Genomic DNA, 16,897 nt, shown 5'->3' on the forward strand with positions numbered 1-16,897 from the left:
GTTAGAGAGGTGGCCTGTAGGCAGGCAGGAAGGAACTGCTTACCGAGAGTGGGCAGTGGGTCTGCCCAGGCTGGGCTGCCCCTCCACCCCATTGGGAAGTAATGAGAGAACTGGGAGCACTGGAGTGATAAGCAGCCAGAAGGCCCAGTGCTGAGACAGATGGTGGTTCATGGGGGGAACACTCTGGGATGATGGCAAGAACTCCAGACTGGGCACCCAAAGGCTTAGGTTCTAATCAGGGCTATATCTGCAACTTGCTGCATGACTTCGGGCAAGCCACTCACCTCTGGGTGTCTGGATGATTATTAATATCTCCTTTTATTTGGAGACTTTGAGGTTTCAGGAGTGACAGGTCACTTCTGCATTCCTTCTTGGAAAGATGTAAAAAAGTACAGGTTCCTTCATGAGCTGCCTGCTCGAAATTACAATCTAAAGATTCCCAGGCCATGTTGGTGGGTGATGGGAGCCTGTGCTCAGCTGAGAACAGGTTGGAAGCTGAGGAAAGAGCAGAACAAAAGGTTTTCTGCCCAGCTCCATCAGCCAATCAATCACCTGGTCTCTTGTTGCTTTAGAGGCGCAAAGAATCCGGGGGCCTGCAGTGGGAGAACAGGCACCTGTGAGCCCGTGGCAGTCTCAGGTAGGGCCTGGTGCTAGGCACAGCTCTGGCACGTGGTCTGGGTTGGTCAGGGGCTAGGGCGTTGGGGGGCAGCAGGCTGGCTGTAGTGTGCTACAGCAGGAGGCTCTCTCCTTCTGGGGAGGAGAAAACAAGCTTTGGCTACTGGGTGCCCTCAAGATACAAGAGTCTGGACTGGGTTCTTGAAGTGGAGAAAGAACTGGCAAAAAATTCAGGGCATGGGAGTCAGAGAGGCTCAACCGAATCTGGGCAGGTACCATAATTTCAAATCGCAATGCTGCGGAGGAGTCATTTACACTCAGAGCCTTAGGTTCCTCTAAGCTTTTAGATTCTAAAAAAGGGGGGTAATAATGCCCATCTTGAAGGGCTGGTGAGAAAAATTAAATGAGAAGATACAAATGAGTGTCACCTAGTGAGCCTGACAGCATAGATAATAGATGGTGGCTGCTGTGATTATTGTTCCTATTGCTGCTCTTAATAAGAATACGAATAGAATTATCCTGAACAAGTGGAAGGAGTGGGGGCCTTGCTACCCTCTGGCTGTGTGACTCCCATCACCTCTCTGGTTCCTTATCTGTGAGAGGAAGGGGTGGTATCAGATGATATGGAGGCTCCTTCCTGCTCTGACAGCCTCTGGGCTATGAATAGATGGGGCTGGGGCCCCGGAGGAGTTTAATGACTCAACAGCTAGAGAGGTTAAGCTTTCCCAGAAAAGAGTTTCCATTTGTGTTTGATGAACTTAGGGCACAACAAAGGAAGGGTTTCCTGGCTGAGAGGCCAGGGATTTGGGGGGCTGGAGGAATCCCTGCAGTCAGTGGAGGCTGTGACTAACCAGGTGAATGACCAACTCAGACCCTGCTGACCCTCAACCAATCAGGACTTCCCATGAGAGGCCTGCAAGCTGGCATCACTGAGCATGTCTTGGCCACACCAGTCCTGGCTGGCTCTGGGCTTCACGGCATATGGAGGCAGAGGAAGCAGCCGAGAGAGACCGGCAAGGAAAGAGCACTGGACTTGGAGTCAGAATATCCAGCTTCTCACTCTAACTCTGCCGCTCATCAGCTGTGTGGCTTTGGGGGTGTCATTTCCCTGCCCCAAATCCCCTCGCCTTCATCTGTACAATGGTGCCAAAAAGCTGCCCTGGCCACTTCCTTGAGCTGCGACGGCTGAGACTCAAAAGATGTGATGAAAGTGCATTGTGATCACTAAGGTCCAAGTGAATGGGAAGTTCTGTCATTATTTTATTCCAAATGGGCTCTCAGTGCCTCAGGAGACCCATTTGGGTCTCCAAAGGCATCAAGTAGACGCAGGCCACTGCCTTTGGGTCTTGGGTCAAGAACAGTCTAAAACAGGGCCCCTTCCAGCACTCTGATCACAGCCCAGAGAGGTTTTTCTAGAGCAGAGCCCCTGTGGACAGCTTCCAGCCAGGTGGCATAGTCAGAGTGAGAGGTGACAAAAAGCCAGAGATGTTTGGATGGGGCAGGGGGTGAATGCCGATCTGGGGTCTTTGATGCTCTTTCCTCTTGCCCAGCACTTTGTAAATAAATATCTCCAGAACCATGCTCTGCTTCTATACCCAGTTTGTAGAATCTCTCTTGGTGAGGACTGCAGTCACTTTGGGAAATGGCGGGGCTGGAGGGGAAGGATGATGCCCTCATTTCTGCAACCTTAAACCCGTCAGTAGCATCCTCTGAGTACTCATGTGCTTCCGAGTACTGTGCCAGTGCTACGAGCACAGAGGTGGGAACTGCAGGGCCCTGCCCACATGGCAGTTAATTACAGTGTGGTTGAAGAGACAAAACACACCCCCTAAAATGTAAATAACCAGATAAAAGAGCCTACGCTCTGTCACCCAGGTTGTCCTGTCAGTAGTCCTGCAGCTGTCCAGAGCAGTGGCCTGGGAGACTTGAAGAAGGAGGTGGGATTTGAGCTGGACCTGAAAGGTTACCTTGGACAAAATAAATAGAAGACAGAGGAAAAAGGTGTGCCAGATGGGCATATGTAAAGTGTTCTCAGGGGGCAGTATGACTGCAGTGGAGGGACCGTGTCAGTAAGAAGTGAGAAATGAAGTTGACATGAAGATTGGAGCCAGGTATGAAGGTCCTTAAAATTTGGGATAAGGAACATGGACCAAATTCTATGGGCAGTGGGGAGCCATTGAGGGCTTCTGAGAAGGGTATTGATATGATATATGGTCAGAGCTGCATTTTGGGGAGATTCTTTCTGACAGTATTGTCCAGGAGCGCTTGCCCTTTGGGGATATCAGGCTGGAGGCAAGAAGGCCAGTTAGGAGGTTACTGTGGAGCCAGGCACTATGGGACTAAGAAAGGAATGGGAGACACATGGCCAAGGGCGTGGTGTATAGCAAGAGTGAGAGAAGGCCTAAGGGTGTTCAGTGCTCCTGACACCCTGGTCTGGTCTGATCCTTCCCAGGAAAGCAGGCTTCTCTTTGAGCAGGACTGAGTCTCACTATCTTGCACTAAACTCACAGAACCCAGAGGTGCCCCCACTTGGGCCACATCCACTCCTGGGGCCCTTTCTCTTCCAAGAGAGGAAGCCAAAAACCTGTGGTCCCTGTGGTCCCCAGGAGCAGCAATCCTCGAGTCAGGGTCCTGCAGTGGACAGACTGCAGGAACAATATCCAGTCCTGCCTTTTACCCCCTCTACTCCTGTTGACTCCCAGGAAAACACTGCCATCTTGTCATGGGCTACGCCAAGTGGCAATGAGCCCTTGGGAGCTCAGCCAAGGCAAAGAGCAGGACCAGGGAGAGGAGAAGGAATGGGAAAGATGGAACAGCTCATGTAGGCATCGGATGGGCTCTGGGGGAAGGCTGGCCGGGAGCACGTCAGGACCGGGGGGAGCTCTTGGGATCATTTCAGCCAACCCCTCATTGTCTGGAGGTTAGCCAGAGACCCAGGCAGAGGAAGAGACTTGCCCAAGGTCACACAGCAAGCGAAGTGTTGGAGCTGGGCTGGAATCACATGTTTGGGAGAAGGTTAGGAGAAAGGTGTTTACTCTTGTCTGGGCACTTTTGAATAGCACACATGGCATCACTGGAGATTCCTTTCCTGGACACTGGTTTGTGTGCTTTAGTGTACGTGATTGTATGCCCTGTATGTGCCTGTGTGTGTACGTGTGTGTGTGTGTGTGTGTGTGTGTGTGTGTGTGTGTGTGCCTGCACCTATGTTCTGAGTCTGGGTATGTGTGGCCTCCTACACTATGGTCTGCCCTGGCCTGGAGAATAGAACGGAGGCCATTCCTGTGAGGTGACTGTTTTCCTGGGACAGCAGAGAAGGCAGTGGACAGGGCTGGATCTGGCTTCCAGCACCAGATTTGCCGCCCTAAGAAAATAAAGGCACTGCCTGTCGGTGCCCAAACTCCAGACCTGGACACACACACACATACACACATCCCAAACAGCATTCAGAGCCACTGTTACAGGGTGTTTCAGACACCCAAAGTGACTCGCAGTGCCGCGGAGTGCCGAATACCTGCATCCACACGTCTCCCTGGAGCCCCAGCCAGTGTAGACGCTCCCCGGTGTCCGAAGCCCATGTTCAGGGACACGGAGGAGTTGAGCGTTCCCTGCCGCTCACACTCAGAGCCCTGCTCCAAGGCCTGGCCCGGCCACACCCCTCCTCCCCAGCCTCCGCCGGTCGTTCCTGCCCCTCTCACACACTTCAGAGTCCCCTGGGGCCCTCGCACAGCCTGGCAGGGACAAGTTAGGGCTGGCCCGGCGGGAGAGTCAGGTCCGGAGCCAGGAATCGGAGCCTCCCCCGAGTCCTGTTCCCGCGAAGCAGACACGCCAGGCTGAACTCGGGTTTCTAGGAGCGCGGGGCTCGGCGCCTAGACCTTCTCCGGGGGAACCCCCAGCCCCGGCCGGCTCCGGACTACCCCGGGACCCGGCGCCCAGCCCCCGGGTTCCCGCCCCGGCCCTGCGAGTAGTTACCGATGGTGGTGATGACGGTGATGGCGAAGTAGAAGGAGCCGGCGAAGCGCCACTGCACGCCGGCCTTGTGCGGCTTGAGGCGCAGCACGACGCGCTCGAGCTCCTCGTAGCCGCCCTGGCTGAGGTTGTAGCGCGCCCGCAGCTCTTGCTGCCGCAGTTCCAGCCGCTGCCGCTCGATCATCTCGGGCTCAGACTCCAGCGCGTCGAAGACCGCGGCGCCCACCAGCAGGTAGGTGAAGGTGCACACGATGAGCGCCAGCGTGCGCACGTTCTGCCGCTTCATCGTCCAGCCCGAGCCGCCGCCGGCCCCCCGGCGCCCCCGGCGAGCGCTCCGGCCCCGGCCGCCGCTGCTGCTGCCCCGGAGGCGGCCTGGGGCATGGCTGCGCTCTCCGCTCCCCGCGCCGGGCACCCGCTCCGCGCCCTGGGGCCGCCGCCGCCGCCGCCGCCGCCGCGGAGCTGTCCCTTCAGCACCACCCACCGCCCTCCTCCGCCCGGCCCCGCTCCCGCCCCCTGGCCCCCGCCCGCCGGCCGCCTCCTCCCGCCAGCCCTCCCGCCCAGCCAAATAAGGACTGGGGAGACGCGCCGAGGGAGGGAAGAGGGGGGCCGGCGGAGGGGGAGGGGTGAGGGAGCGAGCAGCAGAGGCGCGGAGAGACCGGGCAGGACGGGGAGAGACCCAGAGAGAGACATAACTAGATGGAGAAACGCATGTAACTATAAGAGAGAGAGAGAAGCAGAGGGGGTGTGACAGACGAGGACATAAAACCAGAGGTAGACTCATAGACACACAAAAAGAGGAGGCAGACAGAAAAATACAGAGCGCGAGGGGCAGAGAGGGGAAGACGGAAACAGAAAGAGCGGCTGGCTGAGACAGGGAGACCTGGAGCAGGAGATAAACTGATGACACAGAAAAAAAAAGCAAGAAAGGGAAAAAGAACAGAAGGAGCGAGATCCCACCTCACCCCGAACCCTCAGCAGAAATCACAGTATGCTATAGCAGGGAGAGCCCTTTATTATGTGGATGAGGAAACTGAGGCACAGAGAAGTCAAGCGACTTGCAAGGGCACACGGTGAGTTAGTGCCAGCACTGGGACTCAGCTAAACTTTTCCTCCTCCCAGCCACACCCCCTCCCCAGTGCCAAGCTGCTGGTTGTCTTAGAAACAGAAGGGCACAGCTGTGGACCTGAGCACAAATGGGCCAACACCCAAGGGAAAGCCCTGCTCTCATGAAAGGTGTCCCTTCCCAGTCGGCAGGGCTCCTGGAACTGGCCCAGAAAGCCCAGGCTGGCAGCCTAAGCCAGTAGCACCCGTTCCCAGGGTCTCTTGCACTGCTCCCAGGGGCTCCCAGGTTGTCTGGAAATCCATAACCCCTATCCTGCTTCAGTGGGACAGGCTGGGCTGCCAGGGACAGCACGGGACACCACTGTGGGGCATCCAGCTGAACTGGGATCTAGCTGGAATGTGGCAGGTGGGGCCCAGGTCAGGAGGCTTGCTGACAGACTAGAGGAACTGAGAGGCTTCCCTGTGCCTCAGTTTCCTCATTTGCCAACATGGTGGCAATGGCAGTGAGGAGGGGCAGGCTGTGGGACCTCAGGCAAGGTGTCATTTTCCCTTTCAGAGTCTCACTTCCTTATCTCCTCGATGAGGTGTCATGGCAGATGATCCCACAGGCCTTGCTTAGCATCAAACAACTCCAGACTTGGATGGGCTGAGTGAGCAGAATGATTGGAATGTAAATCCCACTGCCAAGGAGGGTCAAAAAGTCTTTCACGGGACCCTGGCATGGGCCCTGAGGAGAGACGTGGAAGAGGCCCCAAGCCCCTGACTAAGCATAGGCTCCAGAGACAGCCAGCCAGAAGTGGAAGCACCGTGTGCCCATACCCTGGACTGACCTGTCACGACTGGACACGCCACTGCTTCTCCCAGGAGTGTCACCACCCACTGCTTCCTTCAAGCATTTATTCAACAGTATGTATCAAGCATCAGCTGTGTGTCAGGCTAGGCATGTCACATACATTATCTCTAGTCCTTGCCACAATCCTGCAAGGTAGGTATCGTTATGTCCATTTAGTAGATGGGAAACTGAGGCTAAAGGCAGTGCAGAGGACTGCCCAAGGTCATTCATCTGGGAAGAGACTTGAGCTGCCTCTTAAACCCATACTCTTCTCCTTAATGACTCCTTGGGCCTCAGTTTTTTCATCTGTAACTGGATGGCTCGTTATACCAGTTCTTGAATAGATTGCTGTACGAAATCAAAGGAGATCACATGTGTGCAAATCAGACAGTATGAAGCTCTGTATCAACTTCTTCTCTCTAAGGATGCAGGTCTCTGACCAGAGCCTGATGGGAAGGCCCTGAATTGTGGCACCTTGTCTCCACCCCACCTCCTCCACCCCAAAAGATCTTGTGATTGGGTCAGATTCTTTGATCTGACACAAACTTTCTGACCCCACCCCTTTGGCATGAACTCAGCTACTGCAGGCATCTTTTCCACTTGGCATCTTCTGGCTCTCTGGGAAGAAAAGTACTGTCTTTCTTGGCTTTCCAGGGGTGAGGGTATACGTCAGATCCTGTGCTGCTGGTCACAGCCACCCTAGAAGCCAATTACCCCCAAACTGGTCTAGATGAGCAAGTGGCTTGCAGGACCTAGTTTTCAGTAAGAAAGGCTGTATCCGGCATCTGCTTGCTTCTGGCTGCTAAGCCAGACTGCTGTGCAGATGAAAGGTGATATGATGAGTGAAAGAGCTTTGGAAAAGGAAAAAAGCTCTTTTTAGGGACAGGCCATTTATTATTAATTATTATGAAGTTTATTTTCATAGCACTTCAGAACTAGAATGACCTTCATTTAGTCCAACCCTCTCATGTTACAGATGAGGAAACTGAGGCCCAGAGAGTAGGAAGGGGACTGTCCAGGTCACATGATGAGTGAGATGGGACCAAGACTCATGTCTCATGGCTGGGGTCTTTCCTGTAGCTTCCATGATGTGAGGGGCGAGGACACTTGCCAGTGGGGAAGCACAGTGCATCCAGAGGCCACCTGGAGCCTAGGAGAGCCTCTGTGTCTTCTCCTCCTGCTCCTCTTCTCTCCTTTCTCTTAAGGATGGGGTACAGATTGGGGGAGCCATGCTAGTGCCAGTCTAGGTATCTGAGTAGCTCCTGGGTGCTGCAGGTAGGCGTGCCATCCACTGTCTCCTGCCCCCAACCTCAGTGGGATTGTGCCAAAGACCTCAAAGCCCATCCCACTCCCTCTCATTCAGGACTCCTGGGGCCTGCCTGGACCCTCACCCTCACCCCCTGCCCAGGGCCAAGTGTCAGAAAGCACCTTTATCTGTTCTGTCTATTATCAATGATAAAAATGGCTCAGCTGTGGCTTCTCTATGTTCTTCTTTTTTTTAAATCCATTGGTGACTCTAGTGGAGAAAGCTTTGAGCCAGTTAGAGGAGCTGCAACAGAAAGACAGGGCAGTGGTTGTCACAGAGAGGTGCACCAGGGATTCTGGGCTCTGAAGGCAGACTGATGGGATTCAGAGTGCTCAAAGTGTGGTCTAGGTGTTTCTTGGTGTGTCTCTGTAGGAAGAGATGTGGCAGATCCATCTGGATCCATCCATCCATTTACAGAGCGTAACCAGTCCCAGTACAGCCAGCTTGCATTTGTCAAGAGACACTGTTTGTTTAACATCTCAAGCCCAAACCAAACACAAAAGGCAGCTGTTCACAAAGGAGAGGCTGTGGGAGCTGTTGCTGGGAGGTGGACACCTGGCTCTGTTATGGTCCTGCCCCAGAAGAGCTGGGTGACTAGCTCAGGATACAGATTTGGGTCTCCTATCAGTGAGAGTGAGGACCAATGATCTTCATAGAGTTGCTGTGGGGGCCAGGCTTGCTCCATGCCTTAGCAGGAAGCCTTGGTCCAAGATCTGGATCTACTGCATTTGACAAATTCCTTCCCCTAGAGAGGGGCTCCTTGGTGGTCTCCATCTCTGATTCTGAATACCACACTAAGATGGGCATCCTTGTATGTGTGTCCTTAAGGACCTGCAGGGAATTTTCACTGAGACATATACCCAGAAGCGTCCCAGTGCTATGTCCACTGCATGTCACCAAACATTGTTGGGCTTTCTTGGTTGTCACTCTCCCCAGCAGTGTACAACATCGCCCACTTGGCCCACACCATTTTTGCCATTTGTATGCCTCTCTATTTTCTACTAATTTCCCCCTTCTCTCCTTTTCCCTTCTCCCTTTACCACCTCCCTCTCCCCTATACTTGGGACAGGGACAGTAAATAGATAGAGCCAACCCTTACTGGGGCCTCAGGCAAGCCAGCAGGGGATGGGAGAGAGAGATCTGGGAGAAAACCAGCTGCTGTTCTCCAGCCTGGGGGTGTGTGTGTGTGTGTGTGTGTAGGAGGCTATGAGCCTGAGACTCTCAGCTTCAGTCCTGGTCTCCTCTCTTCCCATTCTTCCATCTCCTGGCCCTTATTTTCCCCTTCACTCACATTCACCTCTGTGTTTGGTCACAGAATAATTAAAGCTGGAGGAAACCTTGGACTATACAGTGCTCATGAGGAATGAGGCCTGATGAGGTGCCAGGCCTCACAGCTTGCTGGGCCAGAGCTAGGACTCAAGCCCAGCTATCCTGACTTTCACACCTTAGCTACAAGATAAGTTCCCTAAACGCACCCTGTTCCCATTGTAAGAATTAAGTCCCTTAAGTCTATCCTCCACAGAGATTCTGGAGCTGCATGGCTATGCTCCCTGGCAAGTATGTTGCTGGTAAGGAAAAAAGTGAGCCTGGAGATCTAGTCAACAGCCTCAAAAATCTTGAGATCCTTTTTTTTTTTTCAGGTTTATGGCTTCTGAGAAGCAAGCAGAGGCAGCCTGTTCTCAGCACCAAACACAATAATTATAATAGCACTTGCAGTGATTAATCAGTCAGTAAGTATTGAGTGGTGCCTGTGAGCATGCATAGCAGTGTGTGTGTGTGTGTGTGTGTGTCTGGGCTGGGGAGAGGACAAGAGAAGTTACTCCCAATGAACAGATTTTAGGTGTCCTTTTCTCAGGGAGGGTCTGGGTCACCACCATGGTACTCCTTGGATAATGTCCTGTTCTGGCTGAGGTTGTGGTTCTTTCTGCTGGAAGAGGAATCCTGCCCCCTGTGGTCCTGGCTACTGGGCTCTAGACCATCTGGGAGAGAGGAATTGAACAGAAGCAACTTCCAGGTCTGTCAACCAGATTAATGAGGGTTCTCACCAGCATGATGTATGTGGCACAACCAAAGGAACTTGGGATGCTCAGCCTGGAGAAAAGGTGCAGGGAATGTGTGACCTTTCACATGGAGGAGGGATTAGCTTTGCTCTGGGTGGCCTGGGAGGGCCAGTGAGCTATGGGGAGGTGTTATAGTGAAAGAGATTTCGGCTCAAAATAGATGGAACATTCTCTATGCCTCTGAAGAAGGAATGGGCTGCCCAGGATGCAATGAGCTCCTGGTCAATGGAATGCAAGCACAGTCTGGTTGATCTCTTGGGTTGAAGCCATTTTAGAAGGATCCAAGGAGCTAGTACAGTGCCTGGCACTTAGTTGTTCTGCAGGAAATACCTTGGACTTGATTGCTGAATGTACTGGGTTTGGGGCTGGATTAGATGCCTTTTGTGGTTCAGCTGGGCCCAGTTCAACATTCATGGAGTAGTCCTTCTGTGCTACACTCTTTGTCCCCTGCAATTCCCTGGCCCCAGGGAAGGCTGCACCTGGAGTCCTTACTGTGCCTTCACCGCATTGCTTCCTCCCACCCTCCAAAGACCCCAACCACCCTGCCCACGGAGACACTACACCCTGCTGCCTGCAGAGGTCCAACATTCACAGGTGGGAGTTAAAGGCCTGGAGGCCCTAGGACTCCAGCAAGGGAAATGGGCCTTTGGCAGGCTAATTACTGGGAGCTGATTCTATTAAGAAGATAGCTCGCTCTAGGCAAAGTAATTACATCTAATCAGCCCCTTGCAGCAGTCCAAAGGGACAGCCATTTGAGCCAGACACATATGTGAGTAGGAACATCAAAGAAGCCTGAGGCTCAGGCCTGGGAGGACTGGTCTGCCAGGGGCTGCTCAGAAAATGGTCCTTTAGCCTCGTGCCCAGGCTGCTCAGATCTCAGGTCACAGTGGGGCTGCAGCACCACAGAAGCAACACTGAATGAGGACTCAAAGAGCTGGGCTGAGACTTGGCACTGCCACTAAGGAGCTGCATTTCCTGGAGAGAGCATGTCTCTGACCTGAGCCTCAGTTTCTCTGTCTGTCAAATGAGTAGGATGGACTAGAGAGGGTTCATTCCAACTTTTAAACTCTAGTCCATCTCAATATTGTATTTATACTTAAAAATTTCCTAAGAGGGAAGATCTTATGTTAATGTTCTTGTAAAAAAAAAATAAATAAATACAGAGGTGGAAGAAAATTTTCAGGGGTGATGGATCTGTTTAAGGCATAGATTGTGGTGATGGTTTCACAGATGTATACTTACCTCCAAACTTGTCAAGTTGTATACATTATACATATATATTCTGTATGTCAGTCATCCCTCAATCAAGTGGTTTAATAAAAACAAGAAACACTAGTTTATCCAGTCCATCTGGTTGGGATTCTAGTCCACGCTAAAATGAGCTGACCAGCTAGAGAAGAACCTGTTTGAAATCCGTAATCACAGAAATATCTGCTGTAAGATCTAAATTTTCAGACTTTTAAAACATAACTGAGATAATATATTTTTAAAAAATTATGGTTGCCCTCCTGGCATTCTTTTTTCCTCTAGAAATTTAATGAAATGTGTGTTCCTTCAAAGACAGCCCTGATTTTTGGGGGCCATGATTTAGTGGCTTCTGAGCCCCAGGTTCTTTGAGGAAATTGGGTCATATTAGTGTGGGAAGGAATGGAAGAGGAGACCCCTGGAAATGAGGGGGTGATGAGCAAGATGGAGACAGATGAGACCCTGGGTCACGGCAGTGTCTGTTCTGTCTGTACTGGTTCCTTTCCCAGAGAAAGAACTTCCTGAAAGATTTTTGGACACTGTCAGGATGCTAACGAGGGATTTTAATCATCAGTCCCTTGCATCGCTGAAATTCTGATTCTGGTCAGTGGTGTGACCCAAACTCACTCAGTGGGCAGCCTTGTGGAAGGGACAAACGGCAAGAGACCTCTACAGTGACCAGCTGTGGACACCGGACAAGCCATGGTGAACCTCAGTTTCCTTCTCTGTACCATGGCAAAATGAAGAAAGCAATCTCCTGTAGCCTCCCTCACACAGTGGGTGGGGCACTCCAGGCAAGATGATGAATGGGAAATTAAGACTCATTAATTAATTCTGTTACAAGGTGAGAGAGAATGTAAACTCAAAGCTTCTGCATAGCAAAGGAAGCCAACAGAACAATGAGGCAACCTATGGAACAGGAGAAATGATTTGCAAATCATATATCTGAAAAAAGGTTCATATCCAAAATAAGTGAAGAGCTCATGCAACTTAAGAGACAAAAAACCCAAACAATTCAATTAGAAAATAGGCAGAGCATCTAAATAGAGATTTTTCCAAAAAAGACATACAAGTGGCCAGCCGGTACATGCAAAGGTGTTCAATAGCACTAATCACCAGGGGAATGCAAATCAAAACCCCAGTGGGTTATCACCTCTGTTAGTCAGAACGGCTAGTATCAAAAAGATAAGAGATAACAAATGTTGGTGAAGACATGGAGAAAAGAGAATGCTTGTGTACTGTTGGTGGGAATGTAAATTGGTGCAGCCATGATGGAAAGCAGTAAAGAGATTCCTTGAAACATTAAAAATAGAACTACCTTATGATCCAAGAATTCCACTTCTGGGTCTTTATTCTCAGGAAACAAAATCATTATCTCAAAAAGATATCTGCGCCCCCATGTTCACTGCAGAATTATTTACAATAACTAAGACATAGGAACAACTTAAGTGTCCATCAGTGGATGAATGGATAAAGAATATGTGGTATATATATATATATATATGTACACACACACACACATACACATATATATACACACACACACTAGAATATTATTCAAAATATTATAAAAAGGAAGGAAACCCTGCCATTTGTGATAACATGGATGGACCTTAAGGGCATTATACTAAATGAAATAAGTCAGACAGAGAAAGACAAATACTGTACAGTCTCCCTTGAATGTGCAATCTTGAAGAAACTGAACTCATAGAAAACAGTTTGTTGGTTTCCAGAGGGGTGGGGGTGGGGGGCAAATGCATGAAGGTGGTCGACAGGTACAAACTTCCCAATATAAGATAAATAAGTCCAGGGGGTATAATATACAGCAGGATGACTGTTAATATCCAATACTGTATCATATATCTGAAAGTTTTTAAGAGAGCCAATCTTAAAAGTTCTCATCACAACAAAAAACAATTTGTAACTGCATGTGGTGATGGATAGCAACTAAACTTATTATAGTAATGATTTGGAAATATATACATACATCAAATTATGCTGCATACCTGAAACTAATACAATGCTTTATGTCAATTATAGCTCAAGAAAAAAATAGATGAGAATGTTATTATTAACAGCTGCCATCTAGGTCTCCCTTTCTGACCCAGCCCTTCTCTGTTTTGATTTTTGTGATTGTAGCTCTGAAAGTGGGATGGCCTTGCTGGAGCAGACCGTGGGGACCACCTGACTTCCAGCTTTCCCTGGCCTTGGTGATCTCAGATGTCTGGTGTTCACGTAATTAGACCAAAGCCTTGGTCTGTCCTCAAAGAGGAGACTGGGTGCTGATTGCAACCAGTGGCCTTGCTAGGCCATGCACAGCTTCTGGGCATTTGCTGGGGGGAAGAGAAGCAATCTTGATTCAGGTGCTGGGGTTGAGGAAAACTGATTCTCTTGGATCAGGCTGGCAGGGAAGAGAAGAAGGGAGTGGGATGTTGGGGGGCAGGGGCACAAAGCAGGCCTCGATGGCTATGCTCCTCAGAGCCCTGCATTAATCATTTGCCAGGAGAGATGCTATGAGGAAGAAGCCACCTTATTCCCCATATTATTCTGGGAGTGGAGAGAAGAGAACGCTAGACCAGGAGGCTGCTGGAAAGCCTGGAGTGTCAGCCTAAGAAACCTACACGGCTACATGGAGGGGCACCAAGTGAATGTGGCTGGAGCTATTCCACCATGAGACCAGGGCCCTCCCAGCCAAGCCACTTTCCTAAGCTGGCCTCCTGTCTTGTGCGATCCACCCACCCTGCACTCCTGGCCTCATCCGCCTTGCTCAGTTTAGGCCTCTTTGCACCAGCCATTCTGTGTTCTTTGAAATGCCTCCAAATACTCTGGGCTCTTTCTTGCTTTTCTGCCAGAAATGCATATTATTGCAGGCACATATATAATTATACTTAGTGCTCCTAACAGCCCTCTGAATGGTAGCATTCCTGTTTTACAGATGAGAACACTGAGGCTCAAGCAAAGCAACTTGTCTAAGCTCTTAGAGGTAAATAGATGACAGATTCAGGATTCAAACTCAGATCAGTTTGATTCCAGAGTCAGCGCATTCACTCTTCCGCCACACTCCCTCACTAGAAAATTATTGAGGGTAGAGCTAGGCAGCAATAGGGAAACAGATTAGAATGTGCTATACAGGGCTTGGCACCTAGCTAGAGCTCAAAAAAATACTAGCTGTGTGAATGAATGAGCAGCTCAGAGAAGAGGCTGTAGGAAGGGCCTGGACCCAGCACCTGGGTTTGCCCCAGGAGGAACAGATGCTTGACTTACTTTATGTAGGAAACAGAGCAGAACTGTGGGTGATGTCAAGTGACTTCAGCTTGCACAGGGGCCAGGAGACAGGAATAAGCTGGACTTGGTGACTGATCTGAGGTAGAGATGAGGGAGGAAGCCAAGTGTCCATCACCTAGCCCAGGCAGGGTCTGAGAAGTACCTCCACAGCTGTGCATGGGCTGAAGGATGCCTTTGAATGGGGTGCCTGGCATCTCCAGCACACAAGTGATCTGAAGGGGAAGAGACCATCCACCCACATGGATGGGGGTTGCTTGGCGCTGGGTCATTCTGGGGAGGTACAGGCAGGTACCTGGGCTCTGTGCTGTGCACATATCAGGTGACCAGAGATGGTGCAGTCCAGTGACCCATGGAATGCACAGCAAGTCAGAGAGATGGAGATCAGCTGAGAGTTAGCACTCAGGCAGAAGGGCACCAAGCCATCAGGGAGATGGAAAAAGTGATGTCGTTAAGGAACAATGTGGCCAAAGGAATGAGCTGTAACTTGCTGGACCCAAAGGACAAATGGGAAAACAGCTGCCAGAGGCCCAGGGGTGTCTGATGATGGCCTGACACTGCCCTGGGGAGGGACTGAGCTCCAGCACAGAAACCAGAAGGAATCACTCCATAGGCTCTATGGATCTTTTCTATCTGCTAATACTTTGCCAAGCAAACCGTCTGGCCTATTAATAAAGCCTTGATGAATTGAGTCAGGACAGGCCTGGCCAGAGGACTCTGCCCTGTTGCAACCGAGTGGATCTAAGGGGGCAGTTGTGAGGCAGAGGAAAGATCTTGGGGTCCAGGGTTGGCATCCCTGGGTTGGCCCTGCCCCTGCCTAGTGTGTAACCTGCCTTCTTTCAATGGGTTGGGAGGATTGTGCCTCTGTTCCCCTCTTCCTGGATTAGGGCTGGGGAAAACCAACCCCACACCATAGTCCAGGGAGGAAACCAGGCTTAAGGGAAAGGGAAAGGGGCTTCCCGGGTCTGGCTTAGGGTGGGTGAGCCATCGAAGGACTGAGCTCATTAGAGGCCAGCAAGACACTCAGTGGAAATTTAGAATCTTGAAATGAGTGCCAAAGGGAACTTATGTATGTGTCTGAGTTGGGGATGAGGTCATCTGATCTATATCCCGTTAATGGGTGAGGAAACAGGCCCAGAGAAGGACAGGGTCAAGTGCATGCAATGTGATGATGTCACTTGGGTTTTGATTGAGTTTGAATCCCATTGCATTGCTGGTTTCCTAATAAGAAAAATCTCTGCCTAGCAAAGAGATGATGGGGTTCCAGGCAATGGCTAGGGAACTGGACTTGAGCAGAAGTACTTGTGTTGACCTTTGGAATCTGGAGAAATGATGACCTGCTTTTTAATTGTGGTCAAAATTGTTTGGAGCCCAATTTGCCTGGTGGAGCTCCTGCTCACCTCCTGCTACCCTGCAGGGCCTGGCTTTCTGCAGAGTTAAGGGGATTTTGTAAAACTCTCCTGGGAGTTTTGGGCCAGGGAGCTTTGGGGTCTGACAGGCTGGGGCTCCAAGAGCTGATTGATCTCCAGGGGCTTGACAGGGGGATACAAACGGCCACACCAAGGCCTCTGTCCTCTCACAAATGGTGATCCAGACACACACTCTCCTGTTTGCACCCAAACTCAGTTTTAAGAGCACATTCAGTGCACATGTGGCCCCACGATCATTTTTCCAAGGAACGAGGATCGTTCCGAGGTCCACCCAGACAGTAGATGGGTCAGGTGGGACTCCGGAGTTGTTCCCCATGACACAGCACAGTTTGTACATCTTCTTCCTCCCTCTGCACACACCTCTAGAGCCTCCCTCAGCCCCTGTGGTCCTCACTGCCAGGCCAGGGCCCCTGAACTCCTCCAGCTTCAAGCCCCACTTCTCGCCTCCCATGACTGAGCCCCTGCATTCTTGGGCTGGACCAGCCTTCTCCCTAAGAGTGGGAAGAGGGATGCAGGAAAGGAGACCCTGTACTTCTGGCTGGAGACAGAGGGAAACGGAGGCATGCAGCTGGCCTGAGCCAAGGCCAGGATCCAATGCTCCTGTCTCCAGCTTCAGCAAGAGAGTCTAGAGCAGCAGGCAAGGGCAGCAGACGGAGCAGCAACGTTCTGTTTCCTTAAGCTCCCAGCTGGGACTGAGAACACCAAATCCTCTTTGAAAAAACAGAATAGGGATTTTAAAAAATCAAGATATTAACCTTTTGAAACTGGACACTCCCCCCCACCCCCACTATAGAGAGATTAAGTTCTTTTCTAAGCGTTTTTTTTTCATTTCTATAAACATCTTTAATTCATGCCGACATCATGGCCGGCTTGGATTATGGATGGATGGAGAGATGAATGGCCTTGTCTCAGCACATATGCGTGCGTGCATACACGTACATACACACGCACACCTAGAGCAGCAGAAAGAGCACGGAGGAGGAGCTGAAGACCTGGGCTTTATTTCCAGCACCACTGCTGAACCCTGAACTTCAGTTTCCTCATCTGTAAAGGGGGTGGTTGGACCAGCCGGGTTTCTAAGAGTCCTTGACATCCCATA

At 50.9% G+C, this 16,897-nt stretch overlaps 1 protein-coding gene and 1 long non-coding RNA gene across 2 annotated transcripts in view; one reads left to right on the plus strand and one right to left on the minus strand.

The window, feature by feature from the left end:
• Positions 1-5,046, minus strand: part of KCNK3 (potassium two pore domain channel subfamily K member 3) — a 37,856-nt gene extending 32,810 nt beyond the window's left edge. Inside the window, exon 1 of the mRNA XM_036903416.2 lies at positions 4,585-5,046. Coding sequence (XP_036759311.1) covers positions 4,585-4,867 — 283 coding nt within the window. The 5' untranslated portion in view covers positions 4,868-5,046. The remainder of the gene's footprint in view (positions 1-4,584) is intronic.
• Positions 4,689-16,576, plus strand: LOC118921585 (uncharacterized). The gene is made up of 3 exons (XR_005028407.2): positions 4,689-4,813; positions 9,422-9,511; positions 13,226-16,576. It is a non-coding gene; the product is annotated as an uncharacterized LOC118921585 (long non-coding RNA).
• The last annotated feature ends 321 nt before the right edge of the window (positions 16,577-16,897 follow it).

Source organism: Manis pentadactyla, chromosome 2 (genome assembly GCF_030020395.1).
Source record: "Manis pentadactyla isolate mManPen7 chromosome 2, mManPen7.hap1, whole genome shotgun sequence".
NCBI lineage: Eukaryota > Metazoa > Chordata > Mammalia > Pholidota > Manidae > Manis > Manis pentadactyla.